Source organism: Pipistrellus hanaki (genome assembly GCF_964339955.1).
Source record: "Pipistrellus hanaki genome assembly, chromosome: X".
NCBI classification, from domain to species: Eukaryota; Metazoa; Chordata; class Mammalia; order Chiroptera; family Vespertilionidae; genus Pipistrellus; species Pipistrellus hanaki.
In genome coordinates, this window is record NC_140524.1 from 93,884,695 (window position 1) to 93,908,339 (window position 23,645).

At 36.1% G+C, this 23,645-nt stretch overlaps 1 protein-coding gene across 5 annotated transcripts in view; it reads right to left on the reverse strand.

Moving 5' to 3' along the window:
• The window catches only part of CNKSR2 (connector enhancer of kinase suppressor of Ras 2), a 240,265-nt gene that overhangs the window by 71,936 nt on the left and 144,684 nt on the right, over nucleotides 1-23,645 (reverse strand). For 3 of the 5 annotated variants that reach the window (XM_084869470.1, XM_084869472.1, XM_084869474.1), the window contains 2 exons: nucleotides 13,014-13,103; nucleotides 11,218-11,432 (listed from right to left, as the gene is read on the reverse strand). In XM_084869470.1, the coding sequence (XP_084725596.1) occupies nucleotides 11,218-11,432; nucleotides 13,014-13,103 (305 nt within the window). The remainder of the gene's footprint in view (nucleotides 1-11,217; nucleotides 11,433-13,013; nucleotides 13,104-23,645) is intronic. The other 2 variants (XM_084869473.1, XM_084869471.1) reach the window with 1 other exon arrangement.

Here is a 23,645-nt window from a genome sequence, read left to right on the forward strand (position 1 = left end):
CAGCATTATTCTTGGCCATCTTAGAGAAGAACCTTAGAAAAGACATTTCTCTTTAATGTTCAGCATTTTTACCTGGATGTAGTTAGATACAACAACCACTGTCTCTTCAGGCCATGCCAAAGTTATGATAATAAAATAATATATGAGAAAAGAACTTACTCTCGTTTCCTATGGCAGGAAAGCTTGCATCTAGTTAACCTAAAATCATTTGCATTTAAAGAATAGGGACTGAAACACTGATCTATTTCTCAACATCCCATATTATTTTGTGTTCCAGATTTAGGATTCTGTTCTTAGCTTAGCCTGATACTTGTGATGTTAAGAAACAAATTTAGCAACATCACTTAGAATTGAGTCTTTAGGTTGAGCTCATGCACTCTGGCCACTGCTAGTTGCTGTCTGAGCCAAAAACCAATGAAGAGTACATGAAGGTTCAAACAATTTAACATTGTTATTGGAAAATTTATCTTCAAGAGATCAGAATGTAAAGTAGTCAATGATTGTGACTTAAACTTCATTCTCAGATGAGATCTGGGCTAAGAGACCCAGGCATGCAGTTTACTAAGAGTAATCTTTGGATGAGATTTGGATACATACAACCAATCATTAGGATTATAGTCTTGTGAAATTAAAGGATGCTGTCGAGGGAGTAATATATATTAGGAGTTTGAGTGAAGAAGACAATTTGACATAGGTTATGGTCTTTCAATGAGAAAAGGCTTTAAAGAGTTCTGGTGGTAAATTCATTTCACCTGGAGTTTTATTAAACTTGAGATGTTTCATTAAATAAGTTTTGGTCAGGTAATATGGGTAGAGTGATTATATAGGAGCAAAAAGAAGACCTGTTTCCAACAACATCTGAGGACGTTTTCTGAAGCTATAAAGCTGGGAGATACAGAACAGGAGAGAGAATGGGGGTGGGTGCTTCTTTAACCTCTGGTTAGTGCAGGTATGTCCCCAAATAATTTGTAATTATTGACCTTATCAACCAAACCAAGGCCTCTCATCAGAACCTGTTTAATTTTATTTTCTCAAAGGCAACAAGGAGTTTGTAAAAGGATTTAAATTTAATAAATCTCAACTGAATAATTTCCTAATTCAATTCTTTTGTGTCCTGCTTTGCATGCTGCCTCACTAATGAAGCCAGATTTTGTGTTTTGCTTCCTGGCAGCTATTATTTGAACAGAAACTAGCAGAATGAGACACATTTATTCAGACATGAAATGGAAAGGACTGGCTTCAGTTTATCCATAATCTGTTACATATAATGTGAGCAGAAATCTCTCGCAAAGGTGATGGTGTATTAGTGAATATTTTTATTTTGTTTATATAATGCTTAATTTATTAAACTTCAGAAAGTTATCAAACAAGTTTTCAAATGTTGAAACAATATTTTCACTATTAATACAGCTTATGAATTTAATCAGACTCTTAGGAGTTCCATTAAGTCACAAGTCCTATACATCAAATACTCTTCAGGATGCCAACACTTTCAAAGCACCACAGAACAAAATAATAAAAGCCAAATGCATTACTTCTGCACTCAACCAATACTATAGGTTTGCTTCTTTTTTCAGTGTTTCTATACTTATTCTTTAGAAGCCTCTTAATGATTATAATCCTTTAATTGTTATAGGACTACTGAGATAATGTACTTGACCTTCAGAGAGTTTTGGTAGATTGTGGATTTTGAGGAATTTTTTTTTTATTTAAACTGTTATGTGCACAGCCCTTGCCAGTTTGGCTCAGTGGATAGAGCATTGGCCTATGGACTGAAGGGTTCTGGGTTCGATTCCAGTCCAGGACACATGCCTGGGGTTGCGGGCTCAATCCCCAGTGTGGGGTGTGCCAATCAATGATTCTCTCTCATCATCATTGTTTCTATTTCTATCCCTCCCTCTCGCTCTCTGAAATCAATAAAAATATATTAAAAAAAACTTGTGTGCACAGAATTGTTCTTAGTATTTACTTATTATTCTTTTTAACATCTATGGGGTTTGTAGTGATACTGCCTCTTTTATTCCTAATACTTGTAATTTGAGTCTTCTTCTTTACCTTTGTCAGTCTTGCTAGACAGAGGTTTATCAATTTCTTTTTTGATTTTCAAAAAATCCATAGCTTTTGGTTTGAATTTTCTCAATTGTTTTTATTTTCAAATTTCATTGATTTCTGCTCTTGTCTTCCTTCTGCTTGCTGATCTTTTTTGTTCTTTTTCTAATTTATTTTTTATTAAAAATCTTTATTGTTGAAGGTATTATAAATGGCTCCCTTTTACCCTCACTGACCTCTTCTAGCCCACCCCTGCCTCCCATCCAGCTGGGAGTTTAGATTATTGATTTGATACCTTCCTCCCTTTTCTGATATAAGCATTTAGTGGTATAAATATTCTCCTCAGCATATGTGGTATTTTCATCTTCATTCAGTTCAGTTTTCCTTGATATTTCCTCTTTATCTATGGATTATTTAGAAGTGTGTTCTTCAATTTACAAATGGTTGGAGACTTACTTGCTATTTGTTATTGATTTCTAGTTTGATTACATTATTATTACAGAACATGTATTCTGCTGTTGTTGGGAGTTAGATACCATTTGTGGATAGACAGTGGTTCTTCACTACTTCTATATCCTTGTTGAGTTTTTGTTTAGGGGCTCCATCAATTACTGAGAGAGGGCTAAAATTCTCAACTATAATTGTAGATCCGTCAATTTCTCCTTTTAGTTCTTTTGGACTTTGCTTCTAGCCTTTTGCATCTTCGTTGTTTGGTGCACATACATTTAAGATTATCATCTCTTCTTAGTGAATGGACCTTTTGTGGTGGGGGAGGAACATGACTTTTTCATGGTTTCACCTTGAGAACAGGCAGGTATTGGTAAAAGGTGTCTGTGCTGTCAGGCCATCCTTTTCCTGGTGCGTTGGCTAAGGATAGTAAGCTTTTCTTGGGACTCTATCTTGTTTGTGTCTATTGATATTTTAAGGTCTCAGGCTTCTATAGCACCTGGGCCAGTGTATATAGCAGGCAAGACCCATCCCCTCCCCGCTCTTGGAAACTCACTGCTAGGTTGTCCTGAAGATCTGAAGGTCCCTAGCCTGCCTGCCTACTTCATCTACCTTTCAGGGTCTTCTGGCAGGTGACATATTTTTACAGGTTTTTTTGGTTGTTATCGCTACTGTGATTAGGAGGTTACTGAAAAAAATCCAAAACATTCTTCCTGAAAACCGTGAAAACTGTGAGTCCAAAGTATTTTCTCTTGTGCTGATGCAATAGGAGCACAACTGCATTGTCAGTTGCATGGATGCCAGACTTCATGGAAAAACAGTGAATCAGAATATTCAGTAAATTCCAGTAATGCATTATTTTATGACTATTCAATTTGTAACCATTTAAAATAATTTAGTAGGCTACTACTAAGAATTATCTAATCCCAAGTAAAAAAGAAAGTGTATGAAATTATGTTATATTTTCCTATAAGAATCAAAGTAAGGATTGCCATTTCTGCATGAAGACTCAGCCACCAGGAGCCTTTAGCCCAAGACAACCCTTACTTTGAGAGTCACTGCTCTAGTGAAGTGGGAAACACTTCAGTCCAGGGTAGTCCCATATAGGGCTTTGCCAGTGCTACTGTGACGCTGGAATTATCACTCTAGAATGAATCAACTCACCCATAGAAATCAGAGAGAGTATGTACAAACGTGAATACAATAATATTTAGAATGGATGTCTAACATCTATATGCCCAGTTTTTTTGGTTGTTATCGCTATAACAGTGGTGAGGAGAAAGACCAAATCACACTGTTCTATGACTGTCATCTAGGTTAACCCTTTGCACTCCGAACCATTCTGGACATTGGCTACCAGCTACTCGACGCTACTTTGCGGCGGAAACGTGCGTTGAAATAACTCAATTCCCCGTAATCACTAATAAACTGCAATGTCCCCTGAGAGGGGACATCCGAGTGATATGCTAGAATTCCGATGTCCCCTGAGAGGGGACAGCGGAGTGCAAAGCGTTAATATAGTCAAAATATGGAGAAAGTGGCTGTTATAAACAACTGTTAGCTAAGAGATGGCTTTCTACCACTAAGATTAACTGCTCTTTTGTTTTAGTCTCATTATGCTGAAACCATGCATCTAAGGTAGCTATTAGACAAACTGAAGTTTATCACTGCAGATAAACTTAAATACAAACGCTTATATGCTGATAATGTAACATATTTTTCATCTTTGTGATAGTAATGGCCTTGTCTTCTCAAATGGATGGTAAAATCCTTAAGAACAAAAATGGCTTTATTCATCTAAAAATGTGAATTTTGAAGCCAGATTGCTTAGACTCATCTTTCAAGTATGCTACTTTCGAGTTGTGTGACCACGAGTAAGGTGAACTCTGTTTCAGTTCTGCAAAATAAATATTATAGTAGCAACCTCACATTTGAACATTCAATGAGATAATGTATGTAAGTTCTTATCAGAGAAACTTAGTACACAACTGGTAAATGTTGGCCATTATTAGCAATATTATTATTAGTTAATATGCATTCCACATGTAGATTGGGCTCTACACATGGTTGAGACTACTAGAATCATTGTTGAGTTTCTATAAATTATGCTATTTTTTGAGGAGAGATATAGTGTGCTGACCAGAAGGCAGACAGCCAATGTTCAAATCCCAGCTCTATCATTTACTATTTAGTTAACCTATGTACGTCAGCTTCCTAATCTTTAAAATGGGTATAGAACCAGCACCTTTGTTATAGGGCTAGTATAAGGATTAAATGAGTTAAAATTTGTAAATTACTTAGAATATTATCTGTTTTATAATATTTATTTACTTGATAAATTAACTAATAAAATGTCTTTAAACAGCTTTCTTCTTCCAGGAGTTCTACCAAAAATCCCTCCACAAGTTGATAAAAATGGCTAAAAGCACTTATCAGAAGTAAAATAACTGAATGTCTGCAGTTATATCCTAAATACTTAAGACAAGCCTCACAAATGCTAAAATGTTATGAAAAGAATTATCCAGATTTTTAAACACCTACTCAAAATCTGTTTAAATTAAGCCCTCTAAAGTCACATTATTCAGTTTATGAAAGTACACTTGCATCTTGCCAGGATTCCTAGTCAAAATCTACTTATTCTGGCATCTCGTCATATAGATTTAAAATAAATTATTTCGCTTATAGATTTAATTTAGCAGCTTTAATGTGAAAGCAAGTTGTCATGTGTATATTATAGTAGAAAAAAGGTGCTGGATCTAATAATTCTTCATCTCAAGGCTTTCACCACAACATCTGAATTACATACACACATACATCACACACACACACACACACACACACACACACACCACACACACACTCACTGCTGTCTACCTTTCCTTCATGTGCTCTCAGGTCAGAAAAGGGTGTGCCCTGCAGCTAACAATGCCCACATTTTCAGACAGAGACTCTGTGAGTATGTAAAATAAAGCTATACTCATTTGAAAAATACCATAACATAATATCTGGTGGATAGACACATTGTGACCTCCACAATGAGAAGGCAGTGATAGGAAGAAAGTAAGAAGTAGCTGGAAATGCAGCTCTGAGCTGGAGTGGAGGGGACAGGGCAGGGGCTGAAGGGGAGTCAATCCTGTTGCACTGGTGGCATCTGTGGGACAGAGGAGCCTTGTAAATCACCCTGATCAAAGGTGCAGACTGGGACCAGCTTTGATAGGGGCCCAACATGTTGAGTGTAAGTTACTAAGTGCTTCCAATACTCTTTTCAAAAGATGGGTGGCCAGAAATAGGCTCCACTCTGTCTGCCATCTGTAGCAATAAATCAGCTAGATGATCCTTGGAGGAGAGACCAATAAGAGCAGGGTACCAATAGGAGTGAAATGGAAGATTATTCAATAAAACAAAGCATAATTTAGGCATATGAACTAGACAAACATGCTAAGACATTCAGAGCCCTAGTGCTCTCCCCAGGCACATGGGACAGAAGTCTATGATAATAAGTTCGTGGCAATTCCAACTATGAATACGCTTTAATTGAAGGCCTGCTTTAACTGAGCAGGATTGACCTAGGACATGGAAGTGGCTGTGTTTGCAGGCTGAGGGCCTCAACTGACATACACTGAGAAGGACATTGAAATTCCCATCATATTCACTCACTGGTTCAATCATGTACTCATCACATTTTATTGAGCACTTATAAGGTACTACCCCTATTCTAGGTGTTGAAATAAAGAGCTGAACAAAATGTGGAAACTCTCTATTCCTGTCATGGACATGGATATATCCTTCCTACCAAGTTCAGGGGAGAAAGACACTAAGTAGATGATCACATACATCTTACCTAATAATAGAGAAACATGTAAATTGACTGTACCTCCATTATGCCCATCACAGCCAATTAAAGTGAGTATGCAAATTAACCCAACAAATATGGTGGTTAATTTGCATACATACCTGAGTCCCGGGAACCTCCTTGGCACCCAGGTCACTCCCACCTTATCATCAGGCAGAGGCTTTAGGCTTTGGAAGGGGCTGAGCCTGAGATCAGAGGGACAGGGGAGTCCCCTTCCCAAATCTAAATCCTGGGGTGGAGGCTTTAGGCTTGGGAAGGGGCTGAGCCTGGGATTGGAAGGGAGAGGAGGGGAAATCAATGGAAACATATCCTCAGGTGAGGATAAAAAGAAAAATAAAGGAAATGTCATATCCTATGAAAGACACATCTTAAAAATGCTTAAAGAAAGTTGTCATTTTATAAAGGTGGAGGGACTGGAATCTGTGTTGATGAAAATACCTTAGTGGATGTAGCAGTGGGGTGATGGAGCTGGCGCCTTCCCCTGATCAGACTGGTTGCCTCCTGCAAAGGGAGGCCAGACTGCGGCTTAGGTCCGCTCCCAATGGGGAGCAGGCCTAAGCCATCAGTAGGACATCCCCTGAGGGCTCCCAGTATGTGATAGGGGGCAGGCTGGGCTGAGGGAACCCTCCGCCCCTAGTAAATATATAATTTCAATGCATAATAAAGATTTTGAATAAAATATGCAGGGTTCAAAGATTATACCAGGAGAAATTGATTTAGTTTAGGGGTAAGAGGTTAGGGCAAGTCTCTCTGCAATTGTAGGATTAGATAGAAATCAGGCTAAGGGGAATGAAAGAGTAACAGCATTCTCAGTAGAGAGAATAACATGTCTAAAGGAAAGAGGTGGCAAAGACTGGTGGGTGACCAGGATAATTAGAGCACAGTGAAGGGTTCACTTTTAAGTACGTTTAAAGGAAAAAAAATCCTGGAATTACAAATATATGTAATTAATAAAATGAAATTGTATATTTTATAATATCATAAACTTGTAAATCCTCTTCATTATTATATGAACATTTCTGCTGTAATTGTTAAGAGGAATGAGTCAAACACTAAAGCCAAACTGTATTTCTGTTGCTTTGTGTATTTTTATGGGGTTGCTTTCCGAAACAGACCAATGGGGATTATGATCTAGGTAAGTGGTGGGCAAACTCATTAGTCAACAGAGCCAAATATCAACAGTACAACAATTGAAATTTCTTTTGAGAGCCAAAATTTTAAAACTTAAACTTCTTCTAACGTCACTTTTTCAAAATCGACTTGCTTAGGCTGTGGTATTTTGTGGAAAAGCCACACTCAAGGGGCCAAAGAGCCACATGTGGCTTGCAGAGCCGCAGTTTGCCGACCACGGATCTAGGTCTGTTTATAAGGAACGCCACACACACACACACACACACACACACACACACACACACACACCTTTCATAAATTTTTCAAGGATATTGAATGCTGATATAATCCTGCTATTAAATTAAACTAAATTTGAAATCATTGGAACTCAGACCACATGGAGCTATCATTATTGCAGTGAAACTCAGTACTCAATCTTAATTGTTCTCTTCCATTTAAGTCCTATTCTATTAAAAATGGCTGAGTTATCCAAGGAAACAATCGGTAAGAATAAAGATTAGTTATTCATCACGAAGGTGACTGGATTACACATTGATGATAGTGACCTTGTGCTTCAGAAAATTTAACATTACGAAAAAGTCTTTTCACTTTTAAATAAGCATGTATAAACAGATAAAAAAATAAAACGAGAATTCCTGTGTAATATAAGAAGCAATCATTTAAGTGTATGTTGTTTGGCTTCTAAGGTCAAGGAAATTTTTACTACAATACTCTAGTCTCAGCAATAGATGCTAAATAACTACTTGTGCTTCATAACAGCAGCATCACTGTGTTTTTCAAAACTTCATAAAAACTCTGGGTAGAAATCAATCTAGGTACTGAAGATGTTATTAAAGTAAACCTATGAAGGCTCGCTCATGTTTCTTAAAGTCATACTTTTTATTTATTTTATTTTTTGGTTAATTCTCACCTCAGGGTATTTTTGCATTGATCTTTTTAGAGAGAGAGGAAGAGAGAGGGAAACACAGAAGAAACATCGATGTGAGAGAAACACATCAATTGGTTGCCTCCTACACACACCCTGACCAGGGCCAGGGCTGGGGAGGAGCCTTGATCGGAATCAAACCTGGGACCCTTTGCTCCACAGGCTGACGCTTTATCCACTGAACCAAACTGGCTAGGGCTAAAGTCATACTTTTTCAAACTTCACTCAGTCACTAAAGCAAAAATTCATTTGTGTTTGGAATGCCTACCATTCATATTGTTCCAGGGTAGAGTGTGGAAAATCACTAGGGAAAGTGACTTGGGTTATAGTCCTTATTCTAACACTTTTTTTTTTTTCAACACAGCTTTGGGTAAATAACCCCTTTGTGTTTGTCATTTGCAAATATGGTTGCGAGATTCAAAAGATACAACACATATGAAAACTCCCTTGAAAATTTAGAAAATACTAAACAACTAGGTAAGGTCCTCAAGGGAACTGAGAGTCTAATAAAAACCCACAGAAGAATGTTCTCTTTTTGAACGCTGGCTATAGGGCATCTAACATGCACTTTGGGGCTAACAATTTTTCAGCTTCTTTTAAACCAGAGAATAGAGTTAGAAAATGTCCAGCCTTCTGCTCTGGAATTAGTGGGTCAGTGTAACATGGGAGGACTTCACACATTGTTAATAATAGTCCTTGCTCTGCGCTGTCCCTCTGTCAAAAATCAGTTCGGATAAATATCTCGGAATTACCACATTACAGATTTGGGACACATTAATTAAAGTGGGAGGCAAAAGTAGATGCTATAATTTCTTTCCAGGAATAAAACTGTAGAAGTGAAGTTACCTTTTGAGGTTCTTGATATGTGTAATGTATAATGCTCTTCAGGAAGGTTATAACAATTTATACTCCTAGACCATATACTCCCAATCTTTCTGATTACCTGTTTGTCTCACCTTTTACTATCTTTCATAATTTAATAACTCAAAATCCACAAGACTCATCTCTCTTTTCTTCCTCACACAGAATACTCTTGTTCAGATGTGCATGACAGGGAGGTAGGTGCAGGCTGAGTGTTTAAACCACCTTCAATGGTTTAACACTTCTCTTAGGATAAATACCAACTTTAATAGCTTATGCACTCTGGGGAAAGTGGCCTCTTCTTCCCTCTCCAGACCCATCTCTCACTACCAACTTCCCTTTCAAACAGGCCAGCTGCCTCTTATCTTTAAATTTCGTCCAGGCTATTACTTGTGACAGGAACACCAGATTTTAGAGGGAACTCAGTGTTCAGACAGCATTTCTGACTAGTGATAGCAAAAGTGTCCCCTTTCATACAACTACAAATATTAATTTCAGACTGATTGCAAATATCTGTGGAAAAATAATTGGATTTGTCAGTCATTCAAAGGAGCAGGTTTTGATACGGGCACTGTTCTCTTTGAGAGGAAGAGGCTTGGGGGTATGTAACTGGGGATAGGGGAGGTTAGAGAATGTGCACGGAGGGATGTGAAGTAGACTCCTACTTCAACTCAAATAAATGAAAATGTTTTTTGACACTTTAGTTTTATGAGAGAGCTACAGAATAAGTAGATGATTTTTAAAAATTACTCAGAAAAGCAACTCATGTATGTTATTAAATCTTTCACATTTTGTATACCTAAGTGGTATGCCTTCTACAGCAGTGCCAGATTAAAAAAAATCTGATGCACTGAGCATTAAGCACAGTTATTCAAATTATTTTAAAAATGTAGTCTATGTTTTTTAATGACTCCTAATAAGGAGCTATAGTTCAATTGGCATAACAAACTCTCTTTTAACCAAAGTGACATAAAATGGGTTGATTTTGTGATTTAATGTTCTTGTTAAGAGTATTCTTTTAGCCCCTCCATTGTCATTGTCCTAGTTTCTCATCATCCTCTGGCCTGGCTTAATGACCCTGTCTTTGGCCTCATACTCTTGATCAATGCTCTACACCATATAGATAAATGGGCCAATCTCATCATGCAAGTCCCCAGGTGAAAATTCTGCAATAGCTCATTACCACTGCTGGAAAGAGCCTAAGTGCTTTATCATCAAATTCCTGATCTAAGCTGGCCTACATCTCTAGGCTCATCTACTGCCCCTACCTCACGTGCTTTCACCTCAGTTTTTAATGAATCACTAATTCTTAGCCATATGAAGTCCCGAGGATATACCATATTTGCATACATTTCTGGCACAACTCCATATGCCTTCCTGCAATACTGCTACACGTCTTTCACCCAACAGCCAAATGCTCCCTATTGTAAAGCATTTTCTCACTTCCTTAGAAGGCAAGGCGCTTCTTCTCCCATATTCCTCCTATACTGCTTGTACCCAACCCATTACAATAGCTAAATTACTTTGAGACTCTTGGAGCCTTTCTCGCCATATAATGATGTGCCATGTCTTCCCATTTTTACCTCAGGTGCTCATTTTTAAATAAAATCACAAATATATTAAAAATTACATCTTTAATGTTGAATTCTACAGCTACCTATTTACTGTACGTTATTACAGTGATGCTTAATCAGCTAATGATTATGGTCTGTCAATTCTGCGCATATTATGTTATTTCATTAAAAATCTAACTTGCTACAACATACGAACTCATTGAACATATGAACTGAAGAACAAGTCAATAAGCCGCTGTGTTTTCTTTAAGGGCTTAAACTCTAAACTTAAGATCTTTTGTGAAAACCTAGCAAGAGGATAAAAATAAATAATTTGGAATTTACCCCAAAGAATCCCCGAATAAAAGCTGTATGATAGAGCCTGAAATTTTACTTACGTGGTACAGTGTGGCCTCTGGCACAGGGGTGCCCATGATGTCTTGTCTCAGTGTATCCATCTGCAAACTAGGCAGCAATGAATAGTGGGTCGGGCTATTACTCTTATCACTCTTCTTTTTAGACTTCTTCCCTGTGTCTTTTTTGCTGTTTCTCTGAAACATGTATTCTTCTTGAGCAATTTTTTCATTGCTCATATATCGGAGTAGAGAGTTTTCTATATAAAAAGAGATAAATACACCAATATAAATATGCAAATATTCCAAAGTTATCATTCTTTCCCAATTGTGCTATTAGATTTCATTTCAGAAATGTAACTTGATTTAATTTATAAAATACCTATGCAGTGGAAATATATAGAAAACCGTACTTATTTGGGATCATAGGACAATAAGAAATAGCCTATCTATTATATCTACAGCTTTCATCTCTGGACCAACTAGATCAGAAGCACCTGCAGAACCTGAATCAGAAGTTCTGGGTGTGTGCCTCATACATATTTTAACAAGTTCCCCCAGGGGAATTGTGATAAAAGCTGATGACAAACGCCAACCTATGGCAGGCTAGGTAGCATCCTTGGAGAAGTTAAAGCCCACATTAAGAACCAATAGTCAGGAAACTTAGCTTATAAAAATCTATGCTTAAACTGATAGCCAGAATTTAGTACTTCATAAGGCTTTTTACCCCCTAAGTTGTCACTATCATATGAAGTTCCGAAAGAGTGACCCAGAGATGGCATATGAGAAGCATTTCTCTTTTTATGTTTTTCTTGATTACTTCTATAAAGCAAATTAGGTTAGAACTGAAGTTTAGGAAATGGAATGAGTATATAATGTAAAGAAATTTGTCAATGTCCCTGTGTCCCATTTTCAGAAAGGCCTGCTCCATAAAACAAGCGTTCAGAAGACTAATGAGGCAGGTATTCATGCTTGCTTATCCCTGTGTGGTCTGTGCATCTGCGTAGTAATGAAATAAATTCTGTGCATTGGCTAGGAATAATAGACAAATGGGTTACACATATTGTGATGAAAGCTCAGTGAGCTTAGGTAAATAATTTTTGCTTTGTTTGGATTTGTATTCTTCTTCATCTACAACTTAATGGCTCTCGATTTCAGAAAGTGGAAAAGCAACATGTTCCACTGGGCCCACAATACATAGACTTGGTCGAATTCCACTTACTGGTGAGTCTTTCTGTTGTTCTCTTTACTACCCAACTCAATAGCAGGATAAGTGAACATAAAAACTTACTTTTGGTAGATACTTCAAGTGTAGCCCACCCCCAAGTAAGAAGATAACCCTGAACAGCAAACAGAAGAGAAAAAAAGCAAAGTAGTTTTTTTTTCCCATTTCTCTATAATTTTCATTAGAGTCACTGGCCGAGTTTCCATTAGCTTTTATCCACGTGCTTCACTGCTCATTTTAAGGCTGTATTAATATAAAAGTGGTGAGGTTTCATTGCGGACCAATGGGGACTGATCACAAAGTCTATTTACTGAACTTTTATGCAGTTTCACACTTCTGACCTTGTTTTCCAAATATTAGCTTTCAAATAACAACGAGATATTAATTTTTACACTGTACTTATCTACTCTGAATCCCTTAGGAGGCATTCACAGAAGGTATCTACTTAATAACAGATCAAGGTTGTTAAAGGTTGGTCTGAATTGGTTTGGGTGTACCACTGAGTCAATGCAAGAATGAAAAGTTTTCTACTGAAGCCATAACATCCTATTTAAAAACATTTAAATTTGCTTTTGTTCCAACAACTCAACCTACACTGAAATTCTAGAACACTTACCTCTTCTACTATCTCTCTTCATCTTATTTGGATCTTCATAGTCCCCCACCCAATTATATTCCACTGGCATAGATATAGGTCGTAGCTTGCCTAAACACAGAGAACAAAATTCACATCACATTGTTTTTCTTCCTCATGACTGCTTACACTTACGCTGCTTTTTAGCTAGAGTCTGCAAAACACACTCACTCATATGCAACATTATGGTTGGCATTTGTGTAGATGAAAAATGTGTGTGTTTTGAGCCAGAAGGTGAAACTGCCTGTGGCAATTGGCCAGGTGATAATTCAAACATAAGCTACGTTTTGTAAACAATCAAGGCTAGCCTAGGTTTGCTCTCTTAGGAGCCCCAGACTTTGAGGGTGGTCCTTTACAAAGAGGATCATTATTTTAGTGATTTGACTTTATTTTTAGTAACTGGATCTCTATCTTATTCTCCAATGCCCACGTGCCTATAAATTGATAGCTAATCTCCAAGATAGTAGTCCCTTCTGTTTAATCTTCCCTGCCAGGACATGAACCCATGTTTCATGTTGGAACACCACAATGCTAACTTCCTGTCTTCACTGCCTCCTAACTCCTAATGCCATACATTTTGACACCACCATGTTTCAGCAGTATATATAGATTCTCTTATATCTGGGTCTGTCCCAAGCATCTCATCTTTTTGAATTGTGAATAAGTAATTCTATTTTCCAGATCCAAGTATTCAGTGCTTTGGCCTGTCTCATTTCCCTCTAAGTTTGTATTCTTATTACACTACATTTTACTTAGTAAGCAGAACTCATGGCATAGACTTCAAGGAAAATTTTTGGTGAGACTGCAGTGCATTATTTTTGATCAACTTGAAATCCTGAAGCACAAAAGAGCCAAAAATATGTAAAAGTTTAAAAGGGATACCTAACACAATGCGTGGCTTACAATAGTTGCTTAATAAATTCCGAATGAATTTAAAGCAAAAGTTCACACAGTACTGGATAATAACAATGATGATTATGACAATCATTATAATAATACTAAGACTTATATATAAATTATCATATGTCACATACTGTCTAAATGTTTTATAAATAATTGTTTAATCCTCATAATTATGAAAAATATACTATCACTAACTTTATTCTACTAAATGAAGAAACTGAGACAGGTTATGTAACTTGCCCAAGGACACAGCTGGTAAGTATGTTATACCAGGGTTCAAACTCAGGCACTTAATAACACTTCTGCCTTAATTCTTGGTGACTTCAATATTCAGCTTCTAACCCTCACACTTTCCTGAGGGTTTTTCCTTTATGCATTTTTGTAGTCATATGCTTAATCTTGTTATCTTTGAAAGCTATAATCTCTTCCAGTATCCAATTTTTTTTTTACTACCACCTTGTATATTTTGTGCATACCCCTACAGAACTCCAAGTCCAATGATCCTTCCTTTAATCACACATCTTCCCACCTTCACCTCTCAGTCATTATATGTCTTCTTCACTTCCCTCCTTGCCTAGTTAAATTTCACAATTACTATGTATTCTTCAGGAAATGTGCCAACCTTATGGCTTTTTATTATACATACCGAAACAGTATATTTTGCAAAGCTCTTTGAAAATCTAAGGATGAATTAGACATGATAAAATTATTAATGTGCCCAAAAAGGCAGTATTTATTTAGTGGTTTCCTTTTAAGGTATGCAAAACCTTTTTATTTTTATTTTTTAATATATTTTATTGATATTTTTTTACAGAGAGGAAGGGAAGGGATAGAAACATGAGTGAGAGAAAAACATCAATCAGCTTCCTCCTGTACACCCTCCTACTGGGGATGTGCCCCCAACCAAGGTACATGCCCTTGACTGGAATCAAACCTGGGACCCATGATTCTGCAGAATGAAGCTCTATCCACTGAGCCAAACCAGTTAGGGTTGCAAACAACTTTTTAAATGATCACAGGACATGGCCGAAACCGGTTTGGCTCAGTGGATAGAGTGTCGGCCTGCGGACTGAAAGGTCCCAGGTTCGATTCCGGTCAAGGGCATGTACATAGGCAGCGGGTTGATGTATCTCTCTCATCGATGTTTCTAGCTCTCTATCTCTCTCCCTTCCTCTCTGTGAAAAATCAATAAAATATATTAAAAAAAAATAAATGGTCACAGGACATGAACCCATTGTTTCATGTTGGAACATCACAATGCTAACTTTTTTATCTACACTGCCTCCTAACTTTAAATTGGAATTCTAAGATTCCAATTCATGGAGCAGAATTATACTTTTAAAGAGGGTATTTGGGTGAGTTGAGGTAGGTCAATATATTCTGCCCAATGTGGGGACGGGGGAAGGTTTTAGGAAAGGTCTCCTCTTGTCAAGCCTATTCAAATTCTTTGCAGAATCAGTATCGGTCCTCCAGGTTTTCAATGTTGTGAATGCTGCATTTTCAAACATTTCTTTAGAATTTTTAAAAATAAATTCCATTTCAGCATTAGCACTGAAGCATTAATAGCTCTAACACTGTTTCTACATGTCATGAAGAAAATCTCTGAAAAGTAAAATATCCAATAAATAGGCTATTGTTTTTACTTGCTCTATATGTTATATATACACTTATTAATTAATTTGGTAATTTTTGAAGAATTGATTTGTTGTTTGGAGTCAAACATATATACACATTGGACCTCCCAAAAGTCCAAGATACACTGCCAGTTTCTATTTTCATGGTTTCCTTCTTCTTTCCAGTCAATTTTCCCTTATCCTCCTTCTTACGTTTCCTTACACTCCCCTCTGTCCCTCGCTTACTTCTAAGATAGTATGTCAACCTGAACAATCCCCTACATTTTTTTAAACAAATGGAGCCTTACAAAACTATTTGGTAATCCAGTCAGAACTAGACGTCCTGCTTCCTTATCCAGAAACATACCCACGATGTCGCTTGAAATACTACTGAATAACTGCCTTTTCAATTGTATCCCTTTTTAAAAACTCTCTCCCAAAACATGGTAAAATCATTAAGTTTTAGGGCGATAAACAGCTTCTGAGAAACAATATTCTCTCTTACAGTTGCCCAAAGTTGAAAAAGACTGTAGAGAGATGTCTTAAATCTGAAATAACCTTTAGTACTCACAAAAAAGCTTTCTCTGCAGTCTAAGAAGAAAAAAAAAATACACATATACACATCTGTTCTGAATAATTTAACCAATATTTTGATGAAAATGAGTGCACTAAGGAATGTTAAGCTATAAGCATGCCACATACACCCATCAAACTTCCCACATTCCAGACAGAAAAATTACTTTCAGATGGTTGACTGCATTTCTAGGAAAACATCCGAAGGTTATTTAAGGTAGAGAACCACATATTTAAAGAGGAATAAAACTGAATCAAATGGAAAGTCAGTAATTTTTTAAGGATAAAGGCAACATATCTTGAATTAATAAAGTAAGAATAGGCACTTTTGATCTTTATGGCCATATTTTTAAAACTGCTACAACTTGTTTGTGAATTTTCCTATTGCTTTCTAAAAGTGACCTAGACTTTAAATGGGGGGTAAGATAAAAATTGTTAAATGGGAAAATTAGAAACTGCATCAAAAAGTATATGGAACTGGAGAGCATTATGCTAAGTGAAATAAGCCAGTCAGAGAAAGACAAGTACCATATGATTTCACTCATATAAGAAATCTAATGAACAAAATAACAAACAAAATAGAAACAGACTCATAGGAAGCAGGGCTGGGTGAAAAAGGTAAAGGGATTAAGCAAAAAAACAAAAAAAACCAAACAAAACCCTCATAGACACAGACAGCAGCAGAGAGAAAGGGGGGTGGGGCATGTGGAGGAAGGTAAAGAGGGAATACATAGTGATATAAGGAGACTTGATTTTGGGTGGTGAGCACAAAATGCACTATAGAGATGATATATTATAGAATTGCACACTTGAAACCTATGTAATTTTATTAAGCAACATCACCTGAATAAATAAATTAAAAATAAATAAATAATAAATGGAACTTTTAATATTTAATGCCATGGATAATTGTATTTTGAACCAAAACATCATTTGTAAACATTCTACCAAGAGAACAAATCTGTGATACACGCTGTAGTTCAGAAAGATAGATTTTTCTCAGTTAAAATGTTGTCACTATGCATAGAGATTATTCTACATTAGGGGGGTGTGGGAGGTCTGAGAAGGATTCATATGATTTAAATACTTTCTAAGTGGCAAAAAAGTTCTAGTTATAAAATGAGCTATGCTAGCGTACTTTTGCCCCTTGCTGTGCTCAGCAATAAATGTGGACAAGAAAGATGACATGGGCATTATTTGGTTAAAAACATCCTGTTTTCAAGTTAGATAATTAGAAATTAAAGGAATTTGTTTTTTAAAAACTTTAGTAAATCATATTGTAATAGCTATGTACAGGCCGGGGGGGGGGTACTTAAAATATTAGTGGGAACACTCTGTAAAGTATGATTGTCTAACCACTATGTTGTGCACCTGAAACTAACACAGAATAATGTGAACAATAATGGAAAAATATGGAAAATTGTATGTCATATGTTTTTCGTCATTATAAAAAATCCTTAGTAAATCAGTGTCTTGAAAATCTTATCAACATATGGATGCCAGTCACCATTTCTCATGAAAAGAAAAAGACAAGGATTAAGACCATCAACTGGAAGACTCTCAAATGAAACAAACAAAATGACATCTTGTAATAACTTTATAATTCCTTTCACACATGTTTGTCTTTGGGATCATGTTAGTTAGTGAAGTTAGCAAGAAAGGTTGAGATGAAAAACTCATGACACACTGAAGTTAATTTCTCAGGATTTCACTGATAATCAGTGTTGGAGTCAGCCCGTGAATAGAGACTTTCAACTTCCTATCCCAGGGCTCTTTTTACTACACTAATTTGATTTGGTGATGAATTTAAGACCATTGCATTTACAGAAAAATCCAATTCATCTTTATTAAAAAAATCATTTGATGACATGGATTATTACTGCTTTTTTTTAAGGGTCTTCCCAGTTTGCAAATCTTGCAAAAGAAAAATCTTAAGAGCTAGCTAAAGAGCTAATGGAGGATTAGAACATAAATTGTGGGTGTAACTTTGTTGTCCATCCCTTAAGGAAGGTGGAAAACAAATTGGTTTGACATTGCAGTACTTCTAAAATAATACTAAGTTGTCACATGTATATTTATATGTCTATATATTGTTTTAATTACTTGCTCTAATGTCTTCAGTCATTAAGGTAATCAGGGTGAAAGTTTTAGTCATCTCTTCTTTAAAAAGATTGCATATAACACTTGACATTTCCTATCCTCAAGGATCTATTTCTCCCATGATTTCTGGCAAATTGTTTTGCAGTGATACAAGGAGCCTGGAGTATGGAACACCATGTACACATCCTTCCAGTTAATATTATTTTAGTTGGGACTTTTATCAGAAATAAGATTTACTTTTAAAAATGGCTTTTCTGCAAGAACTAAATGAAGATGACATTCAACAAGCCATCTGTTAGGGCAGGCTTCAACTTAAGAATAGAAGTTTTTCCAAATGCTTATTTGGAACTTAAAATACAAAGAAAATGTATCATCGGTATATGGGTCTTTAAAAGGAGCTGCGAAAGTCTATTTCAGCATTTTCTAAAATATATTCCCTCAAGCATTAATCCCATTGAACGGTTAGTATGTATTTTGTGACCAAAACAAAAACATTAAATGCACAAGTACATTTGGAAAACAATGAGCTAAACCAAATTCAACAACTTTCAAACCCTTTGGTATATGTGAATGTGCACTTATTGATCTCCAAGAGAGGGGAAAAACCTGCACAGCTTCTGAATCTTACTTAACCACATAATCTCTTCCTTTCACAAAGATTCTCTTTCAGAACTAGCAATCTGAAGAACATACCTAGGAAAATGCTGGATTATATAAACCACATTGTGATTTGAGAGCTAACACTAAAAAGAATGGGTCCCTTCCTGTTCCAGCATTTGTCATGATTAGGTTTCCTATTGTAGACCTGGGTAGGTCATCCCAGATACTCACATCCTTACACTATTCTTTGAATAAAAACAAAAGGGCAAATGACCCTATATCGTACAAGGGCTGTTTGATTTTCTAGTCATAGTTACCTGCTTCTGTATTCAATTTGTCTGCAGTTCGTTCTTCTTAAATTAGGTAGGGTTTCTCAACAGTAGAACTTGCCACTTTGGATTGGATCATTATTGTTGGGAGCCATCCTGCACCATTTTTTGCGCACATTCTATGTAGGATGTTGAAATGACATCCTGAGCCTCTACCCACTAGATACCAGCAGCACCTCCACCTCCAGATATGACAACTACAAACGTCTTCACAAATTGCCAAATGTGCTCTGGGGGGCAATACTGACCCAGCTGAAAATCACTGAATGAGAATATTCCTATTATTTCCTATTTTTGTCTTTAAGGGAAGCACTATTTCACCTAGTTTGTATCTTTCTGTTGATTAATTTATTTGAAGAGTTTCTTTTTTTCCTCTGATAGTTGTATCAGCTTTGTTGATTTGATTTGCTAATCTTTCCATTTTGTCCACATATTAATACTCTGGAACTTCATTAAAAGTTTTTTTTTTCTTATTCTTACTGTTTATCCATTATCCAGTAGCTTCAGTTGCTTTCAGGGTGATCTCTTCTTGCCAAGTTTCATTTATTTTATTTTATTTTATTAAAAATATATTTTATTGATTTTTTTACATAGAGGAAGGGAGAGAGATAGAGAGCTAGAAACGTCAATGAGAGAGAAACATCGACCAGCTGCCTCTTGCACACTCCCTACCGGGGATGTGCTGGCAACCAATGTACATGCCCTTGACTGGAATTGAACCTGGGACCTTTCAGTCCACAGACCTACCAACGCTCTACCACTGAGCCAAACCAGCTTCGGCTGTTTCATTTATTTTAGAAACTACAACTATTTAATTGATAATATATATCATTGTATCTCCCTCTATTGCTTTTTAGCAACTAATCTTAATCTTTAACAATGTATGGGGTCTGAATTGTTAGAATTCTGATGCTATGAGGTTATAAAAAGGTCCTTCTGTCCATTATATGAACTATTAATTTCCATAATGGAAATAAAAAAAAAACAACAACACCCAACAACCTTGGATCATGGCAGTTTCTAGTGTTATTAGCTATTTGAATACTCCTCCTTCTACTTTTCAAAACCAAACTAAAGAAAGTTACAAACTCTATGCACATGTCTTTTAATTGATATTTTTTGAATGGCTAGTTGTTGGGTAGTTAGAGGGACCAAACTGAGGAAATGCTTCCAGCCCTTTGTCCTTTATTAAGCCCCTCCATAGGAGAGGAGGAAATGTTAATTTGTTCCATCAGCATTTAATAATCTTTGGGACTTATTTATTTATCTTTACCCAAGGATATTTTTCCATTGGTTTTTAGAGAGAAAACAAGACAGAGAAATACCAATGTGAAAGAAATGCATTGATTGGTGGCCTCCTGCACATGCCCTGACTAGAACCTGGGCTGAGCAGGAGCCTGTAACCAAAGTACGTGCTAACCCTAACCCTAACCCTAACCCTAACCTGGGACCCTCCAGTCCTCAGACCTACGCTCTATCCACTGAGCAAACCAGCTAGGGCAGGACATTTTTATGAGCAGCAGCAATTTTTATGCCATTTAAGCATGTTTTCTTGCACCCTTTCTATGAATCAAGAACAGTGCACGTATTTGACTTATGTACATCTCTCACTTAATCCTCAAAAACACAATGACTATCCCATTTTATAGATAAGGAAACAAAAACAGTAAGGTTAAGGCTGAAGTTCAAGGTCAATCAGTTATTAAAGGCCAACCTGTGACATCAAATTCAGGTCTTTCTATGTGACCTCAAAACTCATGCTCTGATACTTCTATCCATAAAATTATACAAATTAAGAAAGAGTACCTTACCTAGTTGATAACACTGATTTTTACAACAGAAACAGACTATTTTCTATTTCTATGCCAAAATATTGCTGAACTAGTTTTCCATCAAATACATGGTCCCTTATCAACATCAGCTTGATGTTCAAAATTATTCTGTGAAGCTAACATACAGTCTTTATGAAATGTATTACATAAATCAAAAGGAAGGAATTCCTGTAAGTGTGGTACACATCTCATATTTCTCCATTTTTAATTCAGTAATTTATATCTCTATTAATTCTGATTTGAAAGTGGTATATTTTACTTGAAATCAGACATTTTCTATGGTTACAAATCTATTTTCTTTTTTTCTCCAGCATAGCTAATAAATGACAGCTCGATATTTACCTAATATAATTTATATTAGAAAATTACAGGTAAGATAGCAGCCTTGTAGTCAGAAATGAATAAATGTGAATGCATTATATATAATTGATATTTTAAGAAATGTTCGAAACAATGCTATTAATTATAATTTAATTGCCCAAAAGATAGAATGAAGTTGTAAGAGAAAAAGGAAGGAGATACTGAAGTATGATCATATATATAACCTGGAACCTATAGACAATATCCTCCCCTCACATTGATAAAACTCAGTTTACAGTGTAATTGTCCACAGGCCCTCCATATCTATTCATGTGGCTAACAGGGACATAGTACTTAGTTTTTTAGTGCAAAACGTTCAGGTGTAATGTTACAGAAATTAATTTTTCTCAATGCACAATATGTATAATAGCATTTATGAGGAGCAGTTCTAAAATATTGGCTTTGCATGTATTCATGTGCTTTTTGTGAGGTCTTGGATATTCCATAAATCAGAAAAGGCCTGGATTCTTTCAAAACAATACTCTTCTGTGACATTATAGTAAAAAACATGTTTTCCTCCTATTGTTATAAAATATGACTACTCATGGCCACAAAGGGACTCAGCTAACTATGCCAGCCTTTTAGCAGGTCTATCTGTATAGAAATGTGCTATGATGGAATAGCAAGGGCAAGTAGTGCCTGAATAGTGAAAAGGGAAAGCTGATGGGAGATATTACCATACTGAAAAGTTGCCAAGCAACTGATCTAATCAAATTTGAGCCTTTATCTTTGAAACATGAGCAGAGGAGACCAAATAGTTGAAGTGATTTAATGCTGTCATGCCCCCTTTTTTTATTGCCACATTAAAGTTTCATTTTTTATTGAACTCTTTATTCATCCCATCTTATTCTTCAAAGAATTTTAAATGGCTGACACTAGTATTATTATTTATATGTTGAGATTTTAAAAAAATATGTTTTTTTATTGATTTTAGAGAGAAGGGAAGGGAGAGATATAGAGGTAGAAATATCAATGAGAGAGAAACATCAATTGTCTGCCTCCTGCCCACAATCTGGGAATCGAGTCCACAATCTGGGAATATGCCTTTAACTGGGAATTGAACTGGTGACCTCTTGGTTCATGGGCTGATGTTCAACCGCTGAGCTATCCTGGCCAGGCTATATGTTGAGATCTTTAAGTTTATTTTTCCAGCTTTATTGAGGTATAATTGACAAATAAGATGTATATATTTAAGGTATACAGTGTGATAATTTGAGATACATATCCATTGAGAAATGACTATCACAATCAAGCTATTTAACACACCCATCACCTCATATAGTTACCCCCTTTTTTTGGTGGTGAGAATAGTTAAGATCAATTGTCGTAACAACACTAAAGTTTCTATGTAATAAAGAGAACAGCAAAAATAAATACCTAGCACATACTGGCCACTTTCTAGGCAATTTATAGTGTGTTATCATTAAATTCTCACCAACGTCTATGAGCAGATTTTATCATCTTCTTTTAAGAAATGAGAAAACTATGGCCTAGGAATATTTCCAGGCCACATTAGAGTAATTACAAGGCAGATAGGATTACCAAATATGGCTGATACGACAGCTAATGCTAGTGACCACTTATCTAAGTTTCTTCCCCTACTGTATTTGTGTTTCCAGAAGTTATTCTTGTCTACCTTTTTAGGAAAGTAAAACCTATTTTATGCTAAAAACCAAACCAAACAAAAAAACCCTATTTCATGTTCTCTGATTTAAAAAGGATACAACACATTGTTGCTAATTTTATTCCTCAATTTAGCCATTTTTTCCTAAGGCCTGTGAAGGCCATGTCTATGTAAATTCATATTTATTATAGTGCCAGTAAATACCAAACAACATAGACAAGAACATACAAAATCAGACCAAGTTCTTTTTGCTTGAAATCAAATGTTTGAATTTGGAAAGAGTAATGCAATTTTTGGATATTATTTTCCTAAGATTTAGCAAATTATTTTCATTACATTTAGTCACCTAGTACCACTAGCAGAATCAACAAATATTCATGGGTACTTAATCTCAGCTCTATCACTTACTAGTTGGGTAAGTTATTTAACCCATCGGTAAAATAAAGATTCCATTAGTTTTTACTTTATATTGTTGTTGTAATGATTAAATAGATTCACACCTTCTAAAAGATTAGAACAGTGGCTGGAACATATAAAAGCTCAACAAGTATTATTAACTTACTTTCTACAAGGGCCATCTACTGTTGATCCATATTGTACTTATCTAATAGCTTAGGACAAATAACTGTTCTTTTAACTGACTCTTAGGAACAGAGCTTTCCTAAATATTTTCATCTTAT